Source organism: Dermacentor variabilis, chromosome 4 (genome assembly GCF_050947875.1).
Source record: "Dermacentor variabilis isolate Ectoservices chromosome 4, ASM5094787v1, whole genome shotgun sequence".
Lineage (NCBI taxonomy): Eukaryota > Metazoa > Arthropoda > Arachnida > Ixodida > Ixodidae > Dermacentor > Dermacentor variabilis.
The window spans coordinates 116,142,852-116,169,215 of record NC_134571.1 but is presented as its reverse complement, the minus strand read 5'-3'; the positions used below and the strand labels follow the sequence as shown (position 1 = coordinate 116,169,215).

Genomic DNA, 26,364 nt, shown 5'->3' with positions numbered 1-26,364 from the left:
GAGGACATGTGACACTTGTCAGCGGGTGGGCAAACCAGGGGACAAATCGAGGGCGCCGTTGAAATTGGTACCTATCATTACGGAGCCTTTTAGACGGCTCGTTATTGATACTGTGGGACCTCTGCCGGTAACAGCCACGGGGTACAGACACATTTTGACTGTGATCTGCCCAGCGACAAAGTTCCCTGAAGCAGTGCCGCTTAAAGAACTCAGCTCAGTTGAGATAGTTAATGCACTACTGTCCATATTTGCGCGAGTTGGTTTTCCTGCAGAAATTCAATCAGATCAGGGCACAGTGTTTACTAGCGCTTTGACGACAACTTTTCTCGAAAGGTGTGGGGTAAAGCTGTTACACAGCTCAGTGTACCACCCACAGTCGAATTCCGTTGAGAAGCTCCACTCCGTCATGAAGCGCGTGTTGAGAGCCTTGTGTTTTGAACATCAAACTGACTGGGAGCTGTGTCTGCCTGGGGTGATGTTTGCTTTAAGGACCGCGCCGCATGCGGCTACGGGGTTTTCGCCAGCTGAACTGGTGTACGGTCGCTCGCTTCGATCTCCGCTTCGCATGCTTCGAGAATCATGGGAAGGTAGGGGCGACGACCCAGTCGTGGTGGAGTACGTACTTAAGCTCCTCGAACGCTTAAGAAGGGCACAAGAGTTGTCAGGTGAAGCAATGACAAAGGCCCAGCAGAGGGCCAAGGTTTATTATGATCGGACAGCCAGGGCCCGTCGTTTTGAGGTGGGCGATGAGGTCATGATATTGCGCACATCGCTAAACAACAAACTAGACGTGCAGTGGGAGGGCCCAGCACGAATTGTTCAGAAACTGTCGGACGTTAACTACGTGGTAAGTCTGCCAGGAAAGCGGAAAGCACAACAAGTTTACCACTGTAATCTGCTCAAACCTTATAGACAAAGGGAAGCAGTGGTGTGCATGATGGTAAACGTTCCTGAAGAGCTTCCGGTCGAGCTTCCGGGACTATGCTCAGTGACGAACAGGGAAGACACCGGTCAAGTCATTAGTGACCTTATCAGTAAAGCACCGCTGTCGCCCGAGCAGAAAACCGAACTACACCAGCTATTACAAGAGTTTCAAGGTCTGTTCTCTGAGAGGCCTGGTAGGACTTCTGTACTTACTCATGATATAGAACTTACCTCCACAGAGCCAGTACGATCCAAGGCGTATCGGGTGTCACCCCGCCAGAGCGATATTATGGAGGCTGAGGTAAAGAAAATGCTACAGCTCGGTGTTATTGAGGCAGGTGAGAGTGATTATACCTCCCCTTTGATTTTAGTTGAGGTACCGGGCAAGGAACCTCGTCCTTGCGTCGACTACCGCAGGCTTAATTCCATCACTAAGGATCAAATTTATCCGATCCCTAACATCGAGGAGCGCCTTGAGAAAGTTAGTAGCGCTCAGTTTATTTCCACCCTAGATCTTGTCAGGGGTTATTGGCAGGTTCCACTTACAGAAGAGGCTAGTAGGTATGCGGCGTTCATTTCACCAATGGGAACATTCCGTCCTAAAGTGTTGAGTTTTGGTTTGAAGAACGCGCCATACTGTTTTTCAAGTCTCATGGATAAAGTGTTGCGGGGACAGCAAGAATTCGCTTTACCGTATCTAGACGACGTAGCGATATTCTCCGCATCCTGGTCTGAGCATATGGCACACTTGCGGGCAGTGCTAACCCGCCTGCGCGAAGCGGGCTTGACAGTCAAGGCTCCTAAGTGCCAGTTAGCACAGGCCGAGGTTGTCTACCTCGGTCACGTGATTGGTCAGGGTCGTCGCCGCCCCTCTGAAATAAAAGTGGCCGCTGTGCGAGACTTTCCGCAACCGCGCACCAAGACCGATATTCGGTCGTTCTTGGGTGTCGCCGGCTACTATCAGAGGTACATCCCTAGGTACTCTGATATCGCGGCTCCCCTGACGGATGCTCTAAGAAAGACAGAGCCTCAAACAGTCGTCTGGACGAGACAAAGGAAAGAGCTTTTAGCGCCCTAAAGAGTGCCCTAACAAGCCAGCCTGTGCTACGATCGCCAGACTATACAAAAGGGTTCATTGTTCAGTGCGATGCTAGTGAGCGAGGCATGGGCGTTGTACTGTGCCAACGGGAAAATGGAGAAGTAGAACACCCCGTCCTGTATGCTAGTCGTAAGCTGACCAGTCGTGAGCAGGCGTATAGCGCCACCGAGAAAGAGTGTGCATGTCTCGTGTGGGCCGTTCAGAAATTGTCATGCTATCTAGCCGGCTCGAGGTTTATCATTGAGACGGATCACTGCCCTCTCCAATGGCTGCAGACCATCTCTCCCAAAAATGGCCGCCTCCTGCGCTGGAGCCTCGCTTTACAACAATATTCCTTTGAGGTGCGTTACAAAAAGGGGAGTCTCAACGGTAACGCCGATGGCTTAAGTCGAAGCCCCCTAACGTAGGAATCAGCCTCAAAATTGTTTGTTACTGATGTTTTCTTCCTGAGGCAGGATTTTTTTTTTAACATATTGCTTTTGTTTAGTGTTTCAAAGTGATGATATGCTTTCTAGTGCAATTTTTCAATTTGTGGACGCGTTCTGAGTGATGCTAGACTACTGTAAGGAACTAGGCAGTGGTATAAAAAGGGGAAAGAGCCTGGCAGGGCTTAGTGAGGGTTGTGCCGTGCTTGCTGACTGAGCGGTTGAGTTTCAGCGTAGTTCTAACGCTTGCCGGGAACGAGAACAAAAATGTGAACTCTCCCGAAGTCACTTTGCAGTGTCCCGTGCGAACCTGAACAAGAGAACGAGGCCTTCTCTGTGCGCTGCGCTCAAGAAACGTCGAGGGACGCCCGACTTCGGTTATGAGCATCATCGAGCGACATCCCTCCGGACAGCGGATGCAGTCCCCTGTCCATCGGGATCTCCTTCCCCCGGCGGGGCGGTCTGTTGCGTTTCGCCTGCGACACGTGGTTTTGCCGGCGCGACTGCGGCGGGGCGGCAGACATTTTGGCCCGATCGTCGTCGCCGCAACACTCATCGGCAGGTGTTTCCAGGCGCGACTGCGGCGATGCGACCGCAAAAGATCACCCTCTCATTCCAGTCATTGTGCCCGAAACAGGCGATGCCAAAGCAGGGACCATCCTCTCATTCCAGTCATTGTGCCCGAAACAGGCGATGCCAAAGCAGGGACCATCCTCTCATTCCAGTCATTGTGCCCGAAACAGGCGATGCCAAAGCAGGGACCATCCTCTCATTACAGTCATTGTGCCCGACCGGCAGCGCTACAACAGGGTGCTACGAGATCGTGCTCGACAGGGTGCTACGAGATCGTGCTCGTCATGGTGCTACGGCATCGCTACGACAGTGTGCGTCACCATTAGCCCATTGTACATTCACGTGCTCGTCTTTTGAGGGGTTCCTTCTTGCCCTCAACTGCGAGAGTATAAAAACAGCTGCCCCCGGACGCCAAAAGGAGGGCTCCGATTTCTTCTGTTGAGTAAAGTGCTCTCCCGTCTCTCTACTTCGGTCAAACCTGACCGCCAACTCCTTGCGATGTTAAAATAAACAAGTTGTTTTGTTGTTACCAGTCGACTCATGCTTTGCCGGGACCTTCGGATGCTTCCAGTTGTACCCCAGGCCGCCAGGCCAACGCTACCCTTGGGGCTTGCGACCCAGGTACAACCACGGGCGTCAGCGCCGAGTTCCCAACAGATCGTACCAGCGGTGCGATCCCAAACATCTGGTGGCAGCGGTGGGATCGCCTCCGACTTCAAACAACTGTCTGCCAGCGGTGAGATCGCGACAACGGAGGCCAGCAGCAAAGAGATGCAGTTGACAGTATGCTGAGCAGCTCAACGACGATCCGGGAGCAGTGCAACGAGCCCTGTGTGACGACTGGTTGCCTGCAGCGGAACGACTGCGCGGAATTCCTGCCTGCGAGGTTTGGTGAGTGCGGGACTTTCTTCTTCTGAGCTTTGCCAGGCTTTTGTTAGTGTTAGAAACAGAGCTGGTAATTGTGGTTGTCGTTGCTGCCGGGTTAGTTGCGGCAAGACAATAGTAAGCAGTAGAGAAAGCAGCATTCAGAGCAGCCATGGATTTGAAGTCGTTGCGCAAACCGAAATTGTTGGAGCTTGCAAGAGAGTTGGGTCTGGATGTCTCAGACAAACTAAGAAAACCGGAACTGATAAAGGCTATTCTTGAGTTAGAGGCTGAGGATGACGAGCTGTCGGAATGCCTTGAGACCATTGAAGAGAGAGAGACTGCAAAAAGACAGGAGCGCGAACTTAAAGAGCAAAAAGAAAAAGAAGAGCGCGAACTTAAAGAACAGAAAGAAAAAGAAGAGCGTGAACGTAAAGAACAGAAAGAAAAAGAAGAGCGTGAACGTAAAGAACAGAAAGAGCGAGAGCAACAAGAGCGTGACCGTCAACACGCTTTGGAAATGAAGCGTCTCGAGATAGAGATAGAACGCGCTCGTAATGGAAGTCAGGCACACGGTGCAGGAGAACGCGTATTGTTCAAAATGACTGACCTGATGCGGCCGTTTAAGCTTGGAGAGGACATTGGTTTGTTCCTGGTTAACTTTGAGCGAACGTGCGAGAAGCAGGGGTTCTCTCGGGAAACGTGGCCACAGCGCTTGCTCACTTTGTTACCCGGCGAGGCGGCCGACGTAGTCGCTCGCTTGGATAGAGAGGAGGCAGAGGATTTCGACACAGTGAAATCGAGTCTTCTAAAAAAGTACCGGCTGTCTGCGGAGGCGTTCCGTCGGAAGTTTCGGGAAAATGAGAAAGGCAAAAGTGAGTCATATACAGAGTTTGCGTATAGGCTTATGTCGAACATGCAGGAGTGGCTCAAAGAAGAGAAAGCGTTTGGTGACCACGATAAAGTTCTGCAGTGTTTCGGGCTAGAACAGTTTTATAGTCGGTTACCTGAGAACGTGCGATACTGGGTCTTGGATAGGCCAGACATGAGTACGGTGGCTAGAGCCGCTGAGCTAGCCGAGGAGTTTGTGACGCGTCGAGCTCGCGGAGCTAAGGACGGTCAAAAGGGTGAATTTGGCTCGAAGTTTGCGAGGCCGAAGTTCACACCCATGAGAGCAAAGGGGAACACGCGTAGTGAGGATGCAAGTGAAAGCAGTCCGACCAAACCTAAGGAGACGGCGGCAGCCGAAGCCGAACGCAGAAAACGGTTCGAGATGAGGCGAGCGGGCGTTTGTTATACGTGCCAGAAGCCGGGTCACTTTTCGGCGCAGTGTCCGGAAACAACACCAAAAGTTGTGTTTTTTTCAATAGGCAGCACTGACGAGAACATGAAGCTTCTCGAGCCTTACATGCGAGACCTCCTCGTGAACGGGAAAGAGTGCCGAGTGCTTCGCGATTCCGCAGCTACGATGGATGTAGTTCACCCATCTTACGTAGAACCCCATATGTTCACGGGCGAGTGCGCGTGGATCAAGCAAGCCGTGGAAGCTCATAGCGTGTGTCTGCCAGTAGCAAGGGTGCTTATTGAAGGACCTTTCGGAGCGCTTGAGACGGAGGCGGCAGTGTCATCTATGCTGCCCCCCCAGTACCCGTACCTATTTTCAAACAGGTCCGATCACCTCCTGCGCGAGAAGGGGCTTTTGTTTGGTGAAGCTAGTGTTCAGGCCTTAACCAGATCGAAGGTTCGGGAGCTCGCTGCAAAGGCGGTAGTTGCGGGGCCGACGTTATCAAACAACGAAAAAGGGTCAGAGGCGCAGCAAGCTGATATTCAGAGCACGCCCGAACTGAATAAAATTGAGTCTGTAGCGTTGAAGGCGCCAGATACTGGAGAGGAAAATCCCGATTCGGGAAAGTTAGAAGAGCTATCTACTGATTTGCTCATCGCGCCTACGTCAGACGGACTTGATAGGTTGCTAAGAGTCAGCCGGTCGGCTTTGATAGCCGAGCAAAAAAAAGGATGGCAGCCTGGAAAACGTGCGCTGCAATGTCAAAGAAGGTATCGCCAGGAAAACTGCGCGTTTTGTGGAAAGAGGTGGAGTCCTGTACCGGAAGTATCTAGACCGCCGAGGAGTGGAGTTCGATCAGCTGGTCGTGCCTCAATGCTATCGTCAGGATCTGTTGCGCTTGTCACATGGGGGTTCGTGGTCCGGACACCTAGGAGTTAAGAAAACTAAGGACCATCTCTTGCAAGAGTACTATTGGCCAGGGTGTTTTCGGGACGCAGACCATTTCGTGAGGACATGTGACACTTGTCAGCGGGTGGGCAAACCAGGGGACAAATCGAGGGCGCCGTTGAAATTGGTACCTATCATTACGGAGCCTTTTAGACGGCTCGTTATTGATACTGTGGGACCTCTGCCGGTAACAGCCACGGGGTACAGACACATTTTGACTGTGATCTGCCCAGCGACAAAGTTCCCTGAAGCAGTGCCGCTTAAAGAACTCAGCTCAGTTGAGATAGTTAATGCACTACTGTCCATATTTGCGCGAGTTGGTTTTCCTGCAGAAATTCAATCAGATCAGGGCACAGTGTTTACTAGCGCTTTGACGACAACTTTTCTCGAAAGGTGTGGGGTAAAGCTGTTACACAGCTCAGTGTACCACCCACAGTCGAATTCCGTTGAGAAGCTCCACTCCGTCATGAAGCGCGTGTTGAGAGCCTTGTGTTTTGAACATCAAACTGACTGGGAGCTGTGTCTGCCTGGGGTGATGTTTGCTTTAAGGACCGCGCCGCATGCGGCTACGGGGTTTTCGCCAGCTGAACTGGTGTACGGTCGCTCGCTTCGATCTCCGCTTCGCATGCTTCGAGAATCATGGGAAGGTAGGGGCGACGACCCAGTCGTGGTGGAGTACGTACTTAAGCTCCTCGAACGCTTAAGAAGGGCACAAGAGTTGTCAGGTGAAGCAATGACAAAGGCCCAGCAGAGGGCCAAGGTTTATTATGATCGGACAGCCAGGGCCCGTCGTTTTGAGGTGGGCGATGAGGTCATGATATTGCGCACATCGCTAAACAACAAACTAGACGTGCAGTGGGAGGGCCCAGCACGAATTGTTCAGAAACTGTCGGACGTTAACTACGTGGTAAGTCTGCCAGGAAAGCGGAAAGCACAACAAGTTTACCACTGTAATCTGCTCAAACCTTATAGACAAAGGGAAGCAGTGGTGTGCATGATGGTAAACGTTCCTGAAGAGCTTCCGGTCGAGCTTCCGGGACTATGCTCAGTGACGAACAGGGAAGACACCGGTCAAGTCATTAGTGACCTTATCAGTAAAGCACCGCTGTCGCCCGAGCAGAAAACCGAACTACACCAGCTATTACAAGAGTTTCAAGGTCTGTTCTCTGAGAGGCCTGGTAGGACTTCTGTACTTACTCATGATATAGAACTTACCTCCACAGAGCCAGTACGATCCAAGGCGTATCGGGTGTCACCCCGCCAGAGCGATATTATGGAGGCTGAGGTAAAGAAAATGCTACAGCTCGGTGTTATTGAGGCAGGTGAGAGTGATTATACCTCCCCTTTGATTTTAGTTGAGGTACCGGGCAAGGAACCTCGTCCTTGCGTCGACTACCGCAGGCTTAATTCCATCACTAAGGATCAAATTTATCCGATCCCTAACATCGAGGAGCGCCTTGAGAAAGTTAGTAGCGCTCAGTTTATTTCCACCCTAGATCTTGTCAGGGGTTATTGGCAGGTTCCACTTACAGAAGAGGCTAGTAGGTATGCGGCGTTCATTTCACCAATGGGAACATTCCGTCCTAAAGTGTTGAGTTTTGGTTTGAAGAACGCGCCATACTGTTTTTCAAGTCTCATGGATAAAGTGTTGCGGGGACAGCAAGAATTCGCTTTACCGTATCTAGACGACGTAGCGATATTCTCCGCATCCTGGTCTGAGCATATGGCACACTTGCGGGCAGTGCTAACCCGCCTGCGCGAAGCGGGCTTGACAGTCAAGGCTCCTAAGTGCCAGTTAGCACAGGCCGAGGTTGTCTACCTCGGTCACGTGATTGGTCAGGGTCGTCGCCGCCCCTCTGAAATAAAAGTGGCCGCTGTGCGAGACTTTCCGCAACCGCGCACCAAGACCGATATTCGGTCGTTCTTGGGTGTCGCCGGCTACTATCAGAGGTACATCCCTAGGTACTCTGATATCGCGGCTCCCCTGACGGATGCTCTAAGAAAGACAGAGCCTCAAACAGTCGTCTGGGACGAGACAAAGGAAAGAGCTTTTAGCGCCCTAAAGAGTGCCCTAACAAGCCAGCCTGTGCTACGATCGCCAGACTATACAAAAGGGTTCATTGTTCAGTGCGATGCTAGTGAGCGAGGCATGGGCGTTGTACTGTGCCAACGGGAAAATGGAGAAGTAGAACACCCCGTCCTGTATGCTAGTCGTAAGCTGACCAGTCGTGAGCAGGCGTATAGCGCCACCGAGAAAGAGTGTGCATGTCTCGTGTGGGCCGTTCAGAAATTGTCATGCTATCTAGCCGGCTCGAGGTTTATCATTGAGACGGATCACTGCCCTCTCCAATGGCTGCAGACCATCTCTCCCAAAAATGGCCGCCTCCTGCGCTGGAGCCTCGCTTTACAACAATATTCCTTTGAGGTGCGTTACAAAAAGGGGAGTCTCAACGGTAACGCCGATGGCTTAAGTCGAAGCCCCTAACGTAGGAATCAGCCTCAAAATTGTTTGTTACTGATGTTTTCTTCCTGAGGCAGGATTTTTTTTTTAACATATTGCTTTTGTTTAGTGTTTCAAAGTGATGATATGCTTTCTAGTGCAATTTTTCAATTTGTGGACGCGTTCTGAGTGATGCTAGACTACTGTAAGGAACTAGGCAGTGGTATAAAAAGGGGAAAGAGCCTGGCAGGGCTTAGTGAGGGTTGTGCCGTGCTTGCTGACTGAGCGGTTGAGTTTCAGCGTAGTTCTAACGCTTGCCGGGAACGAGAACAAAAATGTGAACTCTCCCGAAGTCACTTTGCAGTGTCCCGTGCGAACCTGAACAAGAGAACGAGGCCTTCTCTGTGCGCTGCGCTCAAGAAACGTCGAGGGACGCCCGACTTCGGTTATGAGCATCATCGAGCGACATCCCTCCGGACAGCGGATGCAGTCCCCTGTCCATCGGGATCTCCTTCCCCCGGCGGGGCGGTCTGTTGCGTTTCGCCTGCGACACGTGGTTTTGCCGGCGCGACTGCGGCGGGGCGGCAGACATTTTGGCCCGATCGTCGTCGCCGCAACACTCATCGCCAGGTGTTTCCAGGCGCGACTGCGGCGATGCGACCGCCTAGGGATCATCCTCGCATTCCAGTCATTGTGCCCGAAACAGGCGATGCCAAAGCAGGGATCTCATTCCAGTCATTGTGCCCGAAACAGGCGATGCCAAAGCAGGGATCTCATTCCAGTCATTGTGCCCGAAACAGGCGATGCCAAAGCAGGGATCTCGTTCCAGTCATTGTGCCCGAAACAGGCGATGCCAAAGCAGGGACCATCCTCTCATTACAGTCATTGTGTCCGACCGGCAGCGCCACGACAGGGTGCTACGAGATCGTGCTCGACATGGTGCTACGGCATCGCTACGACAGTGTGCGTCACCATTAGCCCATTGTACATTCACGTGCTCGTCTTTTGAGGGGTTCCTTCTTGCCCTCAACTGCGAGAGTATAAAAACAGCTGCCCCCGGACGCCAAAAGGAGGGCTCCGATTTCTTCTGTTGAGTAAAGTGCTCTCCCGTCTCTCTACTTCGGTCAAACCTGACCGCCAACTCTTTGCGATGTTAAAATAAACAAGTTGTTTCGTTGTTACCAGTCGACTCATGCTTTGCCGGGACCTTCGGATGCTTCCAGTTGTACCCCAGGCCGCCAGGCCAACGCTACCCTTGGGGCTTGCGACCCAGGTACAACCACGGGCGTCAGCGCCGAGTTCCCAACAGATCGTACCAGCAGTCCGATCCAAACACGTTGAAAGCACAAATATGCTTCGGAATCGGTACGCTCCCGGCTTGAGATGTGAGTTGGGGATCTGTATACATAGGTGTAAAATATTTCCGTTCATTTTATACAATGCCGTTGACTTTGGTTAGATTTCCAAAATGAAGAGCCGGTCTTCACTGACGAAGCTCTATGGTACAGCTGCTTTTGCTGTGACCAGTGGTGAAAGCTTTTGTGCCCCTGTTCACGTTTGGGACGGTAGCGGCTCGTCTAAATGAATTTAGCCTTCTGGCGTGCCTGTGCCATCGACTATAGATAAAACGAGTAACAAGCGCATCCAATAGATCAAAACATTAGTGTTTGTTTTTCACTAACAAACCTCGAACATCCCCTCCTGATGACTCGCCAGCTGAGCAGAGAATCGTTCGAGCGACAAGACTGAAACATTGAGGTAAATTCCGTTTGCAGGTGGTCAATTTCCTGACTACCCTTAACGCGATGCCTATGGTGGAAGTTCGCTATTCTGAACTGGTTAAGAGAATGCGCTCTCATCCCTCTAACGCACAAGCACAAGCGTCCGCACACAAACAAACACACAGGTACAGAAAAACCCACATACAAACAGGTGTGCGAGCACAAACACACACGTGAAGGCAAACATGAACACACGAACGTGCACAAGAACACGCAAACTGCGGCGCTATAGCTCCAGCGCACACACACCCACGCGCACTCTAGTATGTACCTATTTGTGCACACACTGCTTGCCGCTGGTTCCATTGTTTGCGGTTTGCGTACAGCAGACGCCTTGTACTTATGTGGGATGCCGCATATATCAAAGGAAGCTCGGCGCTCGTAAATACGCTGCCCGCGAAACGGATGGGATAGTTTTGAGGGCCGCCGTAACGGCGAGTCCGCCACTGGAGCCCTGCGCCGTTATAAGGGCAGCTGCGGGCTGCTCGCTGACGCTATATGGACCGATGGCAGTGAAGCAGGCTCTGTTTATTCGCAGCATGGGCGATTTCGCCCGAAGTGCAATGTAGAGCACTGTCGCTTAAGCGAAGCGATCCGACAAACACTGCGGGAGGTCGGCGATAAGATGCGGCGATGTTTTTTCCTATTAGCTCGCCGACAGTAACACTTTTTTTTTTCAGCCTGGCAATCGCCCAAGGACAGTTATTGTGCGACGCCGGCAAGGGCCGGTGTGGCGTCCGATAAAAACGGAGACAGGAAGAAAAGATGCGGTGCGAATTCCGAGGAGGCGCTCACGTGCGAAACACATCGCGGCCTATATCGCGGTTTCCGTGAGAAGATGCGAGCCGGCTCGGGCGGGTTCCGTTGCCCCTCGACGCCAGGAAGACGGTTCCTTCTTCGCAAGGACATCTGAGTATATATATGTACATATATGTGTGTCGTATTTTCGCTGTCCCTAAGCCTGGAGATAACGGACATGCCTGAACATAACCGCTTTGCCCGAAATCTTAGCACGCCATTTTGGAAACGAACTCCTTCGGTGCGAGCCATCGCAGCGGCGTCCGCAGTGAAAGCGTTGCTCAGATACGTACCTAACTTAAGTCAGAAACATACACACGCACCATGAAAGGCAGCACAGGAGAACCGCTAGTCCTGTGTCGCTGTCTCTCGTGGATTCCGTTTGCGATGAGTATTTACAGACTGCCTTAGCATTTGTGTATCCTTGCAAAAGAAGGCTGTATACTTATATCCTGAAAGGACATCGACGGCCATGTGAAATGTACAAAAAGAAATAAAACGAAAATCGCAAGCTTTCGGGGTTGCGTTTGCATGCATGGAGAACACCACCAGACATTGCAACGTGCCCAAGCGTCGGTCTTCAAACAGCGTCCAGAGGACCCTATCAAAATATCCCTGGCATCACGGCAACTGATGCAGTAATGTCGAAGTTGTGTCGCCATCAGTATTTCTGTTCTATGGTTCCTTCTGGCTTACCAAGCTCCCGTTCCTGGTTAGGATTGGCGGTTATTTGGTATTCCGCAAGTTTAATCAACAATATCATCTGGCAATGTAGATATGTAGCTGAACATATATCTTTCTTTATATAGTATTCTTTGAAAGTGATAAGGATAGGAAAACTGCTGCCATCGGATAAGTTTAATTGGGGCAGGGCTATATAGGTGAACTGGCAAGAAATATACTAGCGAGACTCTCATCCCTAAACGTGCTCACCCCATTGGCGTTAGCTAACACACTTAATCTACAATCGCGGAGAATACCAAAACCCTTTGGAGAAAAAAAATGCAAGAAAAAGAAAAGATTCAGGTTCAATTTGCATTCTGCAAGTTTATCGCGTGGCATCACGCCAAGAAAAATCTGCTCGGGTCTACTTAAATGTTGATCCGTAAAGAGGGCATGCATTGCCCATTGAAAAGGAACAAATTGCTTAGCAACTTTTAATAACTGCTCCCACGCCAATACGGCCCGGGTACGCGAAGATACGTTGAGATCGGTGACGTCACACTGACGTTTAAGCGAGGTTGCTGAGGTAGGACCATAAAATTGAAGAAATAGAGTGCTGGCCTTCAGTTTCTTCAGTGCCACCCATCAATTGCCCTCCGGATCAGTGAAAATTGATTCGTGATAGAATAGCACACCGCAACAAACTGATTTAGGCGCTGCTCGAAGTGTCCCTCTCCAGGCACGTCTGCAGGCTGTGGCCCGACAGTGCGCCGCAGACGGTGCTTCACACGGACGTGAATGAAAAGGAAACGCGTTTGCCGAAGTCCTCGCGTTATCTAATCTAACGAGGACCGACGCAGGGTATATAGGCCCAGTGAGTGGGTGCGTTTACTGGCTGACGCTTTCGGTAAACTACACTGCTTCTCCGAAAAAGAAAAAAAAAAAACAGGCTGCGCACGGCTCCTCCTTCCACTTATTCTCACCTCTTCTTCCTAGGGTCGGCAAACTGCACGGCGGACTCTCGATAAGCACGCCGCCCGGCTGCGCGTGCGCGTGCACACATGCGCACCACGAGAAAAAATGGGTGACGCACAATGCGATTAGATAAGGATGGAAAACTGCGGATGTTGCTTTCCATTTTGCTGCCGTGCTCGCAGGAACCGGAGTTACGACCTCCGAGGGACGGAGACGGAACACGAGCGCGTGTATACATTTTATTTTATTTATTTACTCATTGATGCTGTCAGCCCATGACGGGCTGTTACAGGAGTGGATGTAACATACATAAACAGAGAAGTGCATTAGTGCGATTGAACAATGCACTAAAAAGAAGAAAAAAGAAAATGAAGTAGCACTGCTGATATGAAACGCATTAACAATATAATTACATAGCACATTTTGACTTATTATATCACAATATTACTACAGAACATCGGGGTGCATCAGGGTAATTGAGGCAATGTATTGCTTCCAAGAATGCATTAACTGATTTTATTTGGACAATTGAGTCAGGCCAAGAGTTCCACTGCTGAGTTGCCCCGGGAAAAAAACTATACCTGAAGCAGTCATTGTGCACTGTGGAAGGAGGTATATACATACTGTGTCTGTGCCGTGATGTTTCCTGTGTCTTGATTTGGAAGTACTTGTCGTATCTTATTTTGACATGGTTATGAATTACTAAGAACAGGAATTTAAGCGTTTCATACTCGTGCGTTTTTGCAGAGGTGGAAGCTTTGCAAGTTTACAATATTTCAGTCGGAGAGTGAAAACGGCGGTATTTATTAAATATAAACCTAGAAGTAAGGCGCTGTACCTTCTCTAGTTTTAGACAGCTACTTTGGGTGTAGGGATCCCATACTATTTTTGCGTACTCAATTATCGGTCTTAGCAAGCTTTTGTAAGCTAAAATTTTAATTTCAGGGGAGACACAGTGCAGGTTACGTCTCAGCCCCCACAATACTTTGTTAGCTTTTGCCGAAGTTCATTGATAAGAAGATTCCAACGCAAGTCGTGTGCTAATATAAGACCTAGGTACTTATGTTGTTTAACTCGAGCAGGCTCATGACCGTTGGTACTGTATGAGAAATTTAATATATTCGTTTTTCTAGAGATGGACATAAAAACCGATTTAGTTGGGTTAAGCTACATTTGACACTCATCACACCAGTTCTTAATTTTCTGGAAGTTAAGATTAAGGTCGGCCTGATCCCCTGGTGACTCTATTCTCTTGTACAATATGCAGTCGTCGGCAAACATTCTTATTTGGGTAGTGATGTCATTTGGCAGATCATTTATAAAAACTAGGAATAAAAGGGGCCCTAAGACACTACCCTGGGGTACCCCACATACCACGGGAGATAAACTAGATTGCTGATGTCCCAATTGAACATAAAGGAAGTGAACCACCGCGTATGGGAAGAATTTTTGAAAGTAACACTGATTTTAAGTAAAAGCTTTTTGTTGGACACCTTGTCATAGGCCTTTTCAAAGCCTGAGAATATTACATCAGTTGATATATATATATATATATATATATATATATATATATATATATATATATATATATATATATATATATATATGTGCCAAAAGGACTGAGGGACTGAGTTACATCTGTGTGCGCGCTTTGCTCGGTCCTAAAATCACCTCGCCTGCCGGCGAATTTCACAAAATGTTGGACTTTCAGGATTTCCAGATTCACGAGCTGCCTGCCTGGTCACGTGCGCGTACACAAACGGCCTGATGAGCATCCCGTAGCAGCTGGCGGCAAAACGTCAGCTATACCGGACTGCTTGCTTCATGGCCGCGAAGATCGGCGCACTGACTGCTTCTACTAATTAAAACAAGAAGGAATTGATCGATTTATTCATTGATTTAAAGATTGATAGGGTTTAATGTTGCAACGCAGCACTTTGGTTATTGTAGATGTCATAGTGCAGGGTTACGGGATACATTTCGACCCTGGGCTTCTTTAAGGTGCATCGCAATGTAAGTAGACGAAAGTTCTTGCATGGCGGCCCCATCGAAATACGGCTGTTGCAACGGGGAATCGAACTGGCGACCTTGGACTCCCAGCAGCACAATGCCACGATCGTTCAGCCACCGCGAGTAGCGAGTAAACAAGAAGGAAAGAAGAATGGGAGTGAACCATGAATTACTTCGATGCTAGGCGTCATGTTAGATCACGTATCACATGGCGACTAGCGTCGAATTGAAGTGTACGAGGTGTTTCGTTTTATGTGGAACAGCTTAAAAAAATAACTATCATAATCAGGCGCCTGCACATACGCAACGTGGGCAGGCGGACGTTAGCAGCAATTTAACGTTCCAGGTAATTTCGCTAAATAACCAAAATTTGATAATTGGCTTTTACTCTACCACCTTTAGAATACATGCTGCAACTGCGAAATTGAAGCCGACGAGTACTGAAGTCATGTCTGTCAAGCAGAAATCATAAGACTAGCACCACTCTGGACATATGAGACCCTTAAAAGGTGCTACGAAGTACATTGGAACTTCAATTAACAGTTTCCCAAAAACGTGCGTCTGACAGTTGCGGACGATCTTAAATGGAAGAAAGAGGAATTTTTTTTTTTTTTTGCGCAGATGTATAGACTATCATATGTCCTATCTTTCTGCTCCGTTCCCTTCGAAAGAATAGGACTTTTCTTTGAGCAAGCATCACCCACGCGCAGAGGCTCTGCATCGGGGCTTGTGTGTATGTGGAGCCAGCGTGTGTGAGGCAGGGGCTGGAGGGGTGGCAGTGGGGGTGGGGTGGGGGGAGGTAAGGGGAGGATAGGTACAGGGATGAGGAAAGTGGAGCGCTTTTCAAGAACCGTGTTGACAGGAGCGCTGATCGATGGAGAGTTTAACGCCCCGCTTGTCGGTGAGGCTCCCTCGATATGACGAGGAGGTCAACTGAGTGTACGGTAGACAGAGGAGAGCCGCCTGGTAGCGTCGCGAGAGCGGGCCCGAAGCGCCGTCTCTATCTTTCTCTTTCTCTATCTAGCCCACTGTATGCTAATAGTGCTTTCTTTCGGCCGAAGACCCAAAGACTAGAGTCAGGATAAGCAGCAGCAGGAGAGCCAAAATAGCGACGAGGACGAGATATGCTCGGTGACGCGAGGACGCAAAACAAGGTTTTAAGTGGTTGTGTCGACTATGCCTATAGCGGTCTTGTACAAACCAAGATAAAATAAAGAAAACGCTTCAGGATGGCTACGCAAAGTGTTAGGAGGCGTGAATCGAGAGCTGTATAAGATGAGGGCGAGCCTACAAAGGCGCGCTATGGTTATCAAACGCTACGCGAAGTTCCTTACCAATTTGGTGACTAGATTACAGGCCACCATGTTCTACTATATCATGAATAGTACCTACGTTGAAGGTGCATTCAATACCTGAAGAGTTTCCCGTTAATGCTTCTGCTGTTTTGTCTTTGAGGATTCTTCGAATTACATTAGCTAAGGAAGCCTTCTATGATACCCAGAGCTGTGACGTCCTTGCAGGTTCACGTCAGACTCATCCCAACCACGCTTCGAAGTTCCTGAACCATTTTTAAATACTGACAGGCTTATGGAATTTGCACAGGCATGCTTTAAGGAACTTATCGCTATCTATGCACCACTTCTTGCAAAGTTTCAATCTACTACGTCGCCTCGTCCGCCACGCCCTATAATACACTGCATTTCGCACTTCTAGACACAAAAGATATGACGGGCGGTACACCGAGCACAAAGAATGAACGTCAAAAAAGAGGAGCTGATTTTAATGCGAGAAGGCTTGATTTCGAGACACCCGCGAATGATGTGCACATGCTAACACAAATCCTGTGAGACAGACGGGAAAGAGTGGGAATAAGAAAGTTTCTTTTTTTTTTACTTAATGTATTAGTGCATGTGTGGCTCTGTTTATGATAATGTTGTTGTTAAAACAATACTTCTCATCTTCTTTATGACATTATTCTGATTGTTGTGAGAAGTTGTTGTTGCACGCGCGTATCTGCGTGTGTATCGCGCCCTGTTGTGAAGTTACTTGTGGACGGCGAACATCAGGGCTTGTGGTTTTTTAATATGTGTACTAATTTCCGTAACCTTCACTGTATATAAATTGAGTTGGGTATGCGTTTGATTCTGTAAGCTATTGAGGCTTGCAAGCAATAGCTGCGGCATAATTATCGCTACTAAGTACGCTGGAACGTCAGACGCGGCATTGCGGTGCAATGTTTTACTTTTTTGTCGACATCACCTCTGTCGACCGCTTTCCTTCAAATAAAGCATCTCTCTCTCTCTCTCTCACTTGTCGATAGCTATACAGGGGGTGGGGGGGGGAGGTGAGGGGATCATGTTTTAAGGAGTTTTTAAAAACTGTCTGTGGCTGACAGCGTAATTCGTGTCCTTCATCTGGATTATTCGAAGAGGCGGACATTACCGTCCCTCGAAATAGAAACGCATATATAAATCCAATTAAGGATACTTACTTATTAACTTATTATCTTAAGGCACATATTGCAATTTACAGATGGCAGTTGGTCAGCTTGCAATATATGTATCCACTTGAAATTAATTTCCGGTTTGACACCGATTGCGAGATATCGTTTCCCAAAGTGGGGCACGAAATACATGGGCGTTCCGGTTACTTTAGTGTTTGAATGCGTTCAAGGGCATCTTGCTGAGAGCAGGCAGTGAAGACCAACAGTGAATTCTTGCGGCGAGTTAGATGGCGCATTATTTCGCGAAATCAACTCTCCACGTACCACTGCCTCTAGTAGTGCTCGCACGCTATAATTAAGAGGCGAACAATTCATTAGTTTGCCTGCTTTGTTTGGTTGGTCATATGTAGTCTGCTTTATATTTAAGGGTTGGAATTATATACTTTACCTTTTGCCCCATGAATGACACAGGACTAGCTCTGTGTTCTACTCGGTGTGGGTATATACGGTGGCTATAGCGAATGGGACGTTTTCAGCAAGAAGCTAAAAAAAAACAAAAATCGCTCCTCCAATACTGCAACGCAGCCGGTCGGAAACTCGAAAGCTTCGGTTACTCTATGAAAGAATGTGGCAATACACCGCATCCTGCATCGCCTATTTACCAGGCCTCCATTGATTGGAAGATATTTTTTTCCGATTTCAACGTGACACAAACGTTGGCTAAAAAGGAAGACGCGAAACATAACTTTAAATTTTATGTAGTCAACTTTAATGAGCACGGCAAGCAATCAGTACAAAAAAAACGCAAAAGAATTGCCGTTTTAGTCCTTGCGAATCAGTTTGTTCTTACTTGCACTAATAAAAGTACTATGTAGTTATACCATCTACGAACAATCGGCTATGGCTCTAAACGTATTCTGTATATATATCAGCCAACTAAAGAGAAGTAATAAATTGGAATTTAACATCAATAACCACTCCCATCATGACGAAAAGTGATCGCATCCTCTATGGAAGATTTCCTAAAAAACATGATCCTGTAGGAGAGATGGCTATATCTTCGCTCAAGTTTGCTCACCCTTTAGCGCTCGCAGACTCTATGTGGGGTGAGCATGATGTCGCGCTCTTCGTGAGTATCACTACGTACCGTTTTGAAAGTCTGCCCCAGGTGTAGTGCAAGTTTTTACAAACGTTTAATTTTCTTACACAGACTCAGCTTTACGAAAGGCTCGTAAGTGTTGCTAAGCGTACGAAACACTTGACAAAATAAAGTATAGTAAAGCACGCATGACTGGAAATGTCGTAGCAGTCGAGAAATCGAGAGCTCGGAAGTTGTGTTCTGCGAGCTTGCGTTTATAAAGAAGTTTTCCTGTGGAAGGCCCTTCAGCGCTTCTCGATTCTGTGTCTGGCGTGTCCCGCATGTGGACGCCACCGCGCGAGAACTGCGTCAGTTCTCGAGAATTACGGACAATGTAATTAAACTTCAATGACGGCATTTACGAATTCTCTTCCATACATAAAAAGAATACCTTCTTGGAATTTGGCAATGTTCTGCGTTGCGCCACTCGCCTTTAAACTGGCAAGAAGACTGGGATGAAGCCGTCAAGAGCAACGACCTTCAAGTCCAGCTTCGGGCTGTCCAAAGGGCCTGCGACAGGGCTGAAGATCACGGTCTTCCGCCCCCGGCGCAGGTGCGGCCCGCGACTACGGCAACGTAGTCCCTTAGGACCAATTAAAGTTTCTTGTCTGTCTGTCTGTCTGTGGCCGACCGCATACGCTACTGTGTGCATGCATGACGTGTATTTAGGCGCAATATATTGAAGCGAAGACGCAACATGGGTCCACGTGATAAATTACGCAAGTGATCAAAAAACATTTTATACGGTGGTTGGCTAATTTTCGCGATTTATCATGAGGCAAAACTTTTCGCAGGAAATATTCAGCAAGAATAATCGACTGAATCACATAGCGTTTTGCTGTGTTGTGCAGGTTCTAGATGATAAAGAGGAGGTGTATATGACGACTATACTTTGCAGCACGAGCTTCTGCTGCTGCGCAATTCGGCATCCAACAACTTGGGATAAATCCAGGTTGCCTACAGCAAAATGAGCGCTGGCAATGCCAGAGCGAGTCGGGTAAGTGACCACAGAATCTACCGGTACAGTCTCCATCGCTAGGAAAAAGAAAAAATCTAACGCATATCTGATTATTATTATGTTTTTCGTATAAATGCAAGATGGGAAATGCTGGAGGCAAACTCGGACCTTTTTTTTTGAGCGAAGACGTGAACTTACACCCAAAACTGCGGGTACAAATCGGTACTGCCACTGCTTAAACGTTAACAAAATAACAAAATTGTCCTTTTTTTTTTGTGAAACACGAAATTCGTACCGAACATGTCGATGATGAATATTGGAAAAACGTTTGAGCATAATTTATAAAAATTAGGGTAAACTCACCACTGAAACAACGATAGTTGCGAGAAGCAGCAGCAGCGACGGTGACACTTTCGTCGGCATCTTCGGCTTCCCTCTAGGTTCGACGAGCAAGAATGCCAAAGCGCGCAGCGGGTGCACTTGGCTCGAAAATCGAGCAGAGTCAGAAAACTGAGCGTAATCGACTCGCCAGCAGCTCAAAGTGACGGCTTCACGTCGTCAAACTGCCGAATCGTTCCGGCAGCGGGCACAGACGACGTCGTTCCCGAAGGGAAGACGACCAAACTTGGCACTGGTTGTGCATGGCTAACGGTGTAGTGTGCACGGGCAGCAAGCAGACGACGACTACATACGAGCCAGATAAGAAGCCGCGCTTTGCAGAGTCCGAAAGTCAAATGGAGAAAAGAGAGAGAGAGAAGACGGCGCGTTATCCCGTTGTCTGGCACCCAGCGGGGCACGATGCTGATCACCGCGAACGCGCTCTCCGTTCCGCATCAGGAATCGGTCCAGCGAAGAGTCAGTCAGCAGGAGCACGAGCAGCAGGAGGCATCCGTTGACGCGGAGGCGGCAACAGCAGCCGGCAGACGATCACCGAGCATCGGCTGGACGCGCGCCATCTTCCGGGCAGCGAACAGATGCACTCGAGCAGATGCGACTGCGCGACCGGCACGGTGCGAGTCTGCCGACTCCGGACGCTGCCACGCCTGTTGCTGTTTACGTCGGGGAGTTGTGAACCTGCCCTCCTTCTCTGCGCGCGAGGGCGTTACAGACCCTCCCACTCCACACGACCCCGTCCGATCGGCTACACCGCTGCCTCCGAGATTTCCAAACGCTTGCCGCTGCGTGCGGCTGTGTTCCTCGCTGGTTGTTTTGGAGGCCGCGTTATGGAAACGGTGCAGCCTGCCAAAAACGCCAACAGATGGAGCCACGAACGGTCACCTATTGGAGATTGCTGTTTGCGATGAAGGCAAAAGCGCAGTAGAATAGCAGTTGCAAACCGGAGCAGTTTAGGTTACGTCCTGATCATGTGTATTTTCGTTTATCATTCACATATCTTTTCGGCTTCTATCTGGAACACGCTCTTGATTACCTCTTCGAAAATACCGACACAATATACTAGCGCGTTATTTGTATGCGATACGATACCCACCATTTTCTTTCTTAAGAAACATCAATACATTAGTTAACTCCTCACATGGATCCATGTAGGCAAAGCTGCAAGTTTAGAATAATTGGCTTGCAAATTCCTTATCTCCTGCATCAGAATTCGTTCCTTTCGAATTTCACGTAAGCATTCTTTCGATGTCCTAATAAAGTACTATAGCGTGGTTCAATAACGCTCTATATAGGTCTGTCAAAAAAATTGATCAGGCCAGATATTCCGTAGTGCTCACTTTCGGGGGTGCGGTTACTATCGCAAGATTTCGCGTGTTTCGGTCCAGGATGTTTGGGCGCCTGCAGCCAACTGCGGGCTGCCACAGTGCCAAGAACACCCTCTGTAGGTACAGTGCCAGGTACACTGTTGCCTGTAAATGACGGGTACTGTTCCAAGTGAAACCTTGCGTAAGTGCTGGTATCCGAGAGTTTACTTATTTAGTACCCACAGTGCCAATTCAGCCAATACAGAAGGGGGGGGGGCACCGAAGAAAAACAAGCATAAACACTTCAGGTTTGCATAAATTCGTGTAAGTGAAAAACATAGATTTATGCCGACACGAAAGCACACAGCCACGTTGCACGCCACCACGTCGGACATAGACACGTTGCAAATGTTGTCACATGTCACATGTAAAAAAAAAGCACATAAAGCACAATGATTACAAAGATTAATAATGAAAAGGCAAAGAACGAAGCGAATAATAAATTTTAAAAAACGTGTTGGTGAAGGTACAGTACAACAAGGTGAAAAAAGAGGCACTATAAGAAAAGAATGTCATTTGCAACTGGGGTTCTTTACAGGTAATGGTGATTGTTAGACATACACGCGATATTTATAAATTAGTGTTCAAGAGATTCTAACATTTTTAATGCAGAAAAGAACTTGTTAGGACAATAAATTCGTACAACTGAGGAAGGAAGTCGGTTCCGCTGACCGAAGCTTCTTGGGAAAAAAGAGCTGCTAAAAGCCGATGTATTACATTTGTATTCTCTTATCTTGTATTCATAATCTTTGCGCGCTGATGTGTAGTGAGGCTGGTTTATGTACACGTCGCGGGGAATGCGAGCATGTGAATTGTATATGCTGTGTAAAAGCTTGAGTCGAAATGACGCTCTTGGATGCTGCCGGGATTGTCATTTTAGCATTGCCTTAGATTTTGTTGCACTAACCTGCCTGTCATACATTGGTATATCAAGTACGTACCTATCTTGCCGCCATGGCCTGAACTTTTTCTAGTCTTTCTTTGTTAGTTACTGATGAATGGTCCCACACAGAGCATGCGTATTCCAGCGCAGATTTTACACATGATTTATATAGTAACTCCCGGGTTTATTGTGGAAACGCACGTGTATTTTGTCGTAAAAATCCCAAGCTCCGACAAGCTTTGCCTACGGTATGATACACATGCCGATTCCATGATAAAGGGCAGAAGTAAACGCCTAGGTATTTATATTCACATACCATTTATACCACCCCAGATCAATGGGGGTACGCTGCGTAATCAGTGATTCTTACTGGCTGCCTTTATAATCAGTAGAAGGTAATGATAAGCGGGCTGCTACTCAAGCAAGCCAGCTTCTCATTTTTCAGCGTGTTTCTTTATAATGTCAAGGGTTGTATTTATCAGGTAGCGTCAATCGTAAGCTTGAACAGGGCATGAACAGCTGGAAGCCCGAGCGGCTCACACTCACACCAAGCATTAGAAATACGGCTGTCTCAGTGGCTGCACTAGACGCACGGCCAATTTGGCTGACCTTGACTGCGCACTCTTCTTCATTACAATAAGTGTACTTTCGCGGTCGCTCCTTATCAAGCTTTAGATAACGCACTTCATGGGTTGGCATGTATTCCTACTAAATAACAGTAATGCTTATGGTCTATAAAGAAAACATCGCACCGGACTTCATTCTTGGGCAACAGGGCTGAATGACAACGGCAGAAAAGGTCTGCATCATTATTCACATAGTGTGTCTGACTGTGTGCGCCTCTAATGAAGGAATTCCAAAATGCTCAGCTTACTTGTACTTTGTCGACGTCAGAGAAAAACATACGGTCGTTCGTGTAACAGAAGATGGTGTTTCATCTAAGGCAGCAGGCCGACTACCAAGAGTCAAGCTGAACCCTTTGAGAGTTTTTTCCAGAAAATAGTACAGCAAACGGTGCAGCGGAATTGATGCCATTTGAAAACAGCACTATAGCTTCTACATTGCTTATTTTTCCTTAGAAGGCATTGGGAAAACATGAAAAAAAAAACGAGGGCTCACCGTGGAGAAAGTGAGCTATGAACCTAAGCAGTGAATGTTACGTTAAGGCCGTGTCCCATTGTCAGAGATGAAGGAACAGCGTACTTCACAGGCACGATGTGCTGACAGGCAGCTATATCAAAAAGCAAGGAATGAAATTAATAGAGAAGTTGAATGTTCATTTAAAGCGCTCGCTATAACTGTATGGAGTCCAGATCATGGTATGTGATTATGAGAACGTGGTATTTATAAGAGAAAATTGACCGATAACGACTATCATTACTCATTGTGAGGAAATAACGCAAGAAAGGCATTGGCCATATTTTGTTAGCCCGTTGAAGTACCCATCGAGAGGGGAACAAGGCCTAGAGTTATCACTTGCAAGACCATGAAATTTAAATATAGTAGGGAAAAGGTGCATGGGTCTGGCGGTAGACAAACGTAACAGACGGCTGGGGTCTAGCAATACACAGAGCCTAATGGAGTGCAAGCACGTTTCGCGTTTCGGTGTGCACTGGCTCACGCTGCCGGCTGCATGACGGCATCCAAGTTACGACAACTGGTATCCATATCATTCGAGATGGTGTATTGGTGAGTAAGTTCGGTGTAGCTATGGCGCAATAATCTGATATCTTTTTTTTTTATATTACGGGACTTTATACAGCCTGGCGGTGCGCAGTAACATATGTGATCCCGGCGAATGGCGTAATTGGAACAAACCCGCTCTCATGTTTCCCTGCTGTTCCGTCTTCATAATTCAGTTGCGGAGAGTACGTGAGGGTATTTTGCAATGACTAGCATTACCTGATACTAAGAGGAACGTTTACCAACAGTAACTAATACACTGCTTCTCCAAATAATGTTTCCACTAAGTGGAAAATTGAAATATGTCACCTGATAAGCAATTTAATAAAAACTTATTTCTGGGCGAGTTGGTGCATGTTTTATTTGACAAATGTAACAGCACTAACACATGCAATCACAAAATAACAAGGACGAGGCACAGCGCTTGTGTCTCGCCCTTGTTCCTTTGTAGTTGCATGTGTTAGCGCTGTTACATTTGTCAAATCAAAATGAACAGCCATTGTTTCACGACGCATTTCCAATAGATCTTTTCCCTAAACTCATCCTACGTGCGAACTTTCTAGTAAAAGGGCATGCTCAGAGCTCTGGCTGACTTGAATTTTGCATTTATTACATACCCTCTGAAATATTTGAGAAAGAATTTATAAGTGACATTCCTTGATTATAAGTATTAACTGCATGCTCTGGAACATAAGTAAGCACGTAGTACTCTAACGAATAACGACGATCGCTTTTAGTTGCAGATAATCACGTGTCTCATTTTGGACATAACAGCGCCGCAGCCCACCCTATTCTCTCAAGAAAATAGAAGTATGGTCGCCTGACATTCGTGAAAGTGCCAAGTTTTTTGGTGGTAGTAGCTTATGCATTGTCTATACCCCAGGTTGTTTTTTGTTTCTTAGAAAAGAGAGCTAACATGAAACTGCCCTCTCTTAATGTAAGTTTCATCGCCGTCATTTGATAGCCTCAGTGACTCTGATCGTCTACGTGGAAGTTGCGACAGGTGTATATTGTAACTAAGATACGCGATACTTCAATTTATGGATCCAAACTACAAATACCGACACACGTCTTGTCGAAATTTTCATAATATAGACACAAGAGCACGAAAAGTACCCTAAGATAGGGTCCAACATACGTGTTTCTTGTAGGATGCTCAGTCCTGAGTGCCATGGTTTTCTCGCTGCTCTTAGGGTTACCGAGAAGGCAAATCTGCGTGTAGCAAAGCCGGATGCCTTCCTCGGTCTCTAAGGTTAAAGGTCAGCAGCCAAGTTATTGGGTGGTAGCAAAGCGAGATAACCACCGAGAGAACAAACAAAGATACCAGAAAAACAATTCAAAGAAAGAAACAGGGATACATGGAGTGCGTATGGAGCAGACGCGCAAGTCACGCTTGAGTCAACTTTCATTCATGGCTGATTGGGGCAAGACTGTAGCAGCCCTTCCTGTTCCGATCGTGTTTTTTCCCCGAAATGCTGAGGGTAGGCTGTGAGCGCAGGTTTTAACGATAGTAGTCGGATATGGAAGGGGAACCTTCGATAGTCTGGCGACGGAATGATGTTGCGATTCTGTCAGCTTTCCACTGCCAAGAATCATGAAGGACATGAACCATGAGAAGTAAATCTGCAGGAGTGCAGTAGTGATTTGGTTAGTTTCCTTTTAAAGTGAAGCTTTCTTGCTGAATTTGAGGCACATTTTGGCACATATCTGCCCTCTAACGTCTAACGCATTCGGGGCGCCATCTCGGAACAGTGAAGCGAAGTAGTTTACCGTTGCAAGCATATACGCCAAGTGCACAGCTTTTAGAGGCGCCACTGATGGCCACCTAGCGGGCGCTTCCAACAGTACGTGTGGGAGCAGTAGCAGACGACAATCCTTTGCAGGAAGGATGGCTGAAGTTCGCGGCTGCGATTTCTCCTTTGTTCTGGTGCCAGACTACTTCTGTGGTGACAGCCGTAGGGAAGACGATCACCTCTGTGGGAGCGGGTGCGGGGTAACACGATATTACCGGTGTTTGGGAGAACATCGTCCACATACGTACCAGGTGCGTCCCGCAGACAAACGCCACGGACCCCATTTATATGAAGTGGAGATCATGTTAACTAGCCGATAAATTGCGTTGAGTAATGCGATGTCTGGACCGTTTTTTTAAAATTCTACCCTTGCCGTAATGCTGCTTCTGTACCTCAGTAATAAGCACCCGTCGTTAGTGCAGACTTATATCAAACGAATCCGCACGGTGCGATGTCTGCATATGCCGTTGTGATTTTTCTGCCGATGAATACATGTGACGTCACCGAATAAATGTAGTCAAAACCACCTCAAGAAGAGTAATTGCCAATTTATTGATGGAGACGCGTACACTAGTCAACGAAATCACTAAACGCACGGGTTATTAAAAGCGCGTGTTAGCGCTGTACCGGCGATGCAATTCTGCTGCATACGCTGATGAACTGCCATTCCCCCTGCTGTTCTTGCAATTTTAAATTCCTCAAGGGAGCTGCTTGGAAACGTGCAAAGATAAAGACTGAGTAACTTTTCAGTACTTTTTTTAAATGTTACGAGAGAGAGGTACCACATGATATATAAAGGCACAGCAGCGCCAGTCAAAGTAGATGAGCGCTGGCGGCAAGGCCTGGTTTAGTCTTCTGCGTCGTAAGCATAATGAGAAAGAATTTAGTTGAGTAGAAAATTCACACGCAAGATGGGACGAC

The 26,364-nt window shown here is 47.9% G+C and overlaps 1 protein-coding gene across 1 annotated transcript in view; it reads right to left on the bottom strand.

Annotated features, from left to right (window-relative positions):
- LOC142579654 (uncharacterized) overlaps nt 1-20,351 on the bottom strand; it is a 72,533-nt gene extending 52,182 nt beyond the window's left edge. Inside the window, exon 1 of the mRNA XM_075690065.1 lies at nt 19,688-20,351. Coding sequence (XP_075546180.1) covers nt 19,688-19,747 — 60 coding nt within the window. The 5' untranslated portion in view covers nt 19,748-20,351. The remainder of the gene's footprint in view (nt 1-19,687) is intronic.
- Nucleotides 20,352-26,364: the final 6,013 nt, after the last annotated feature.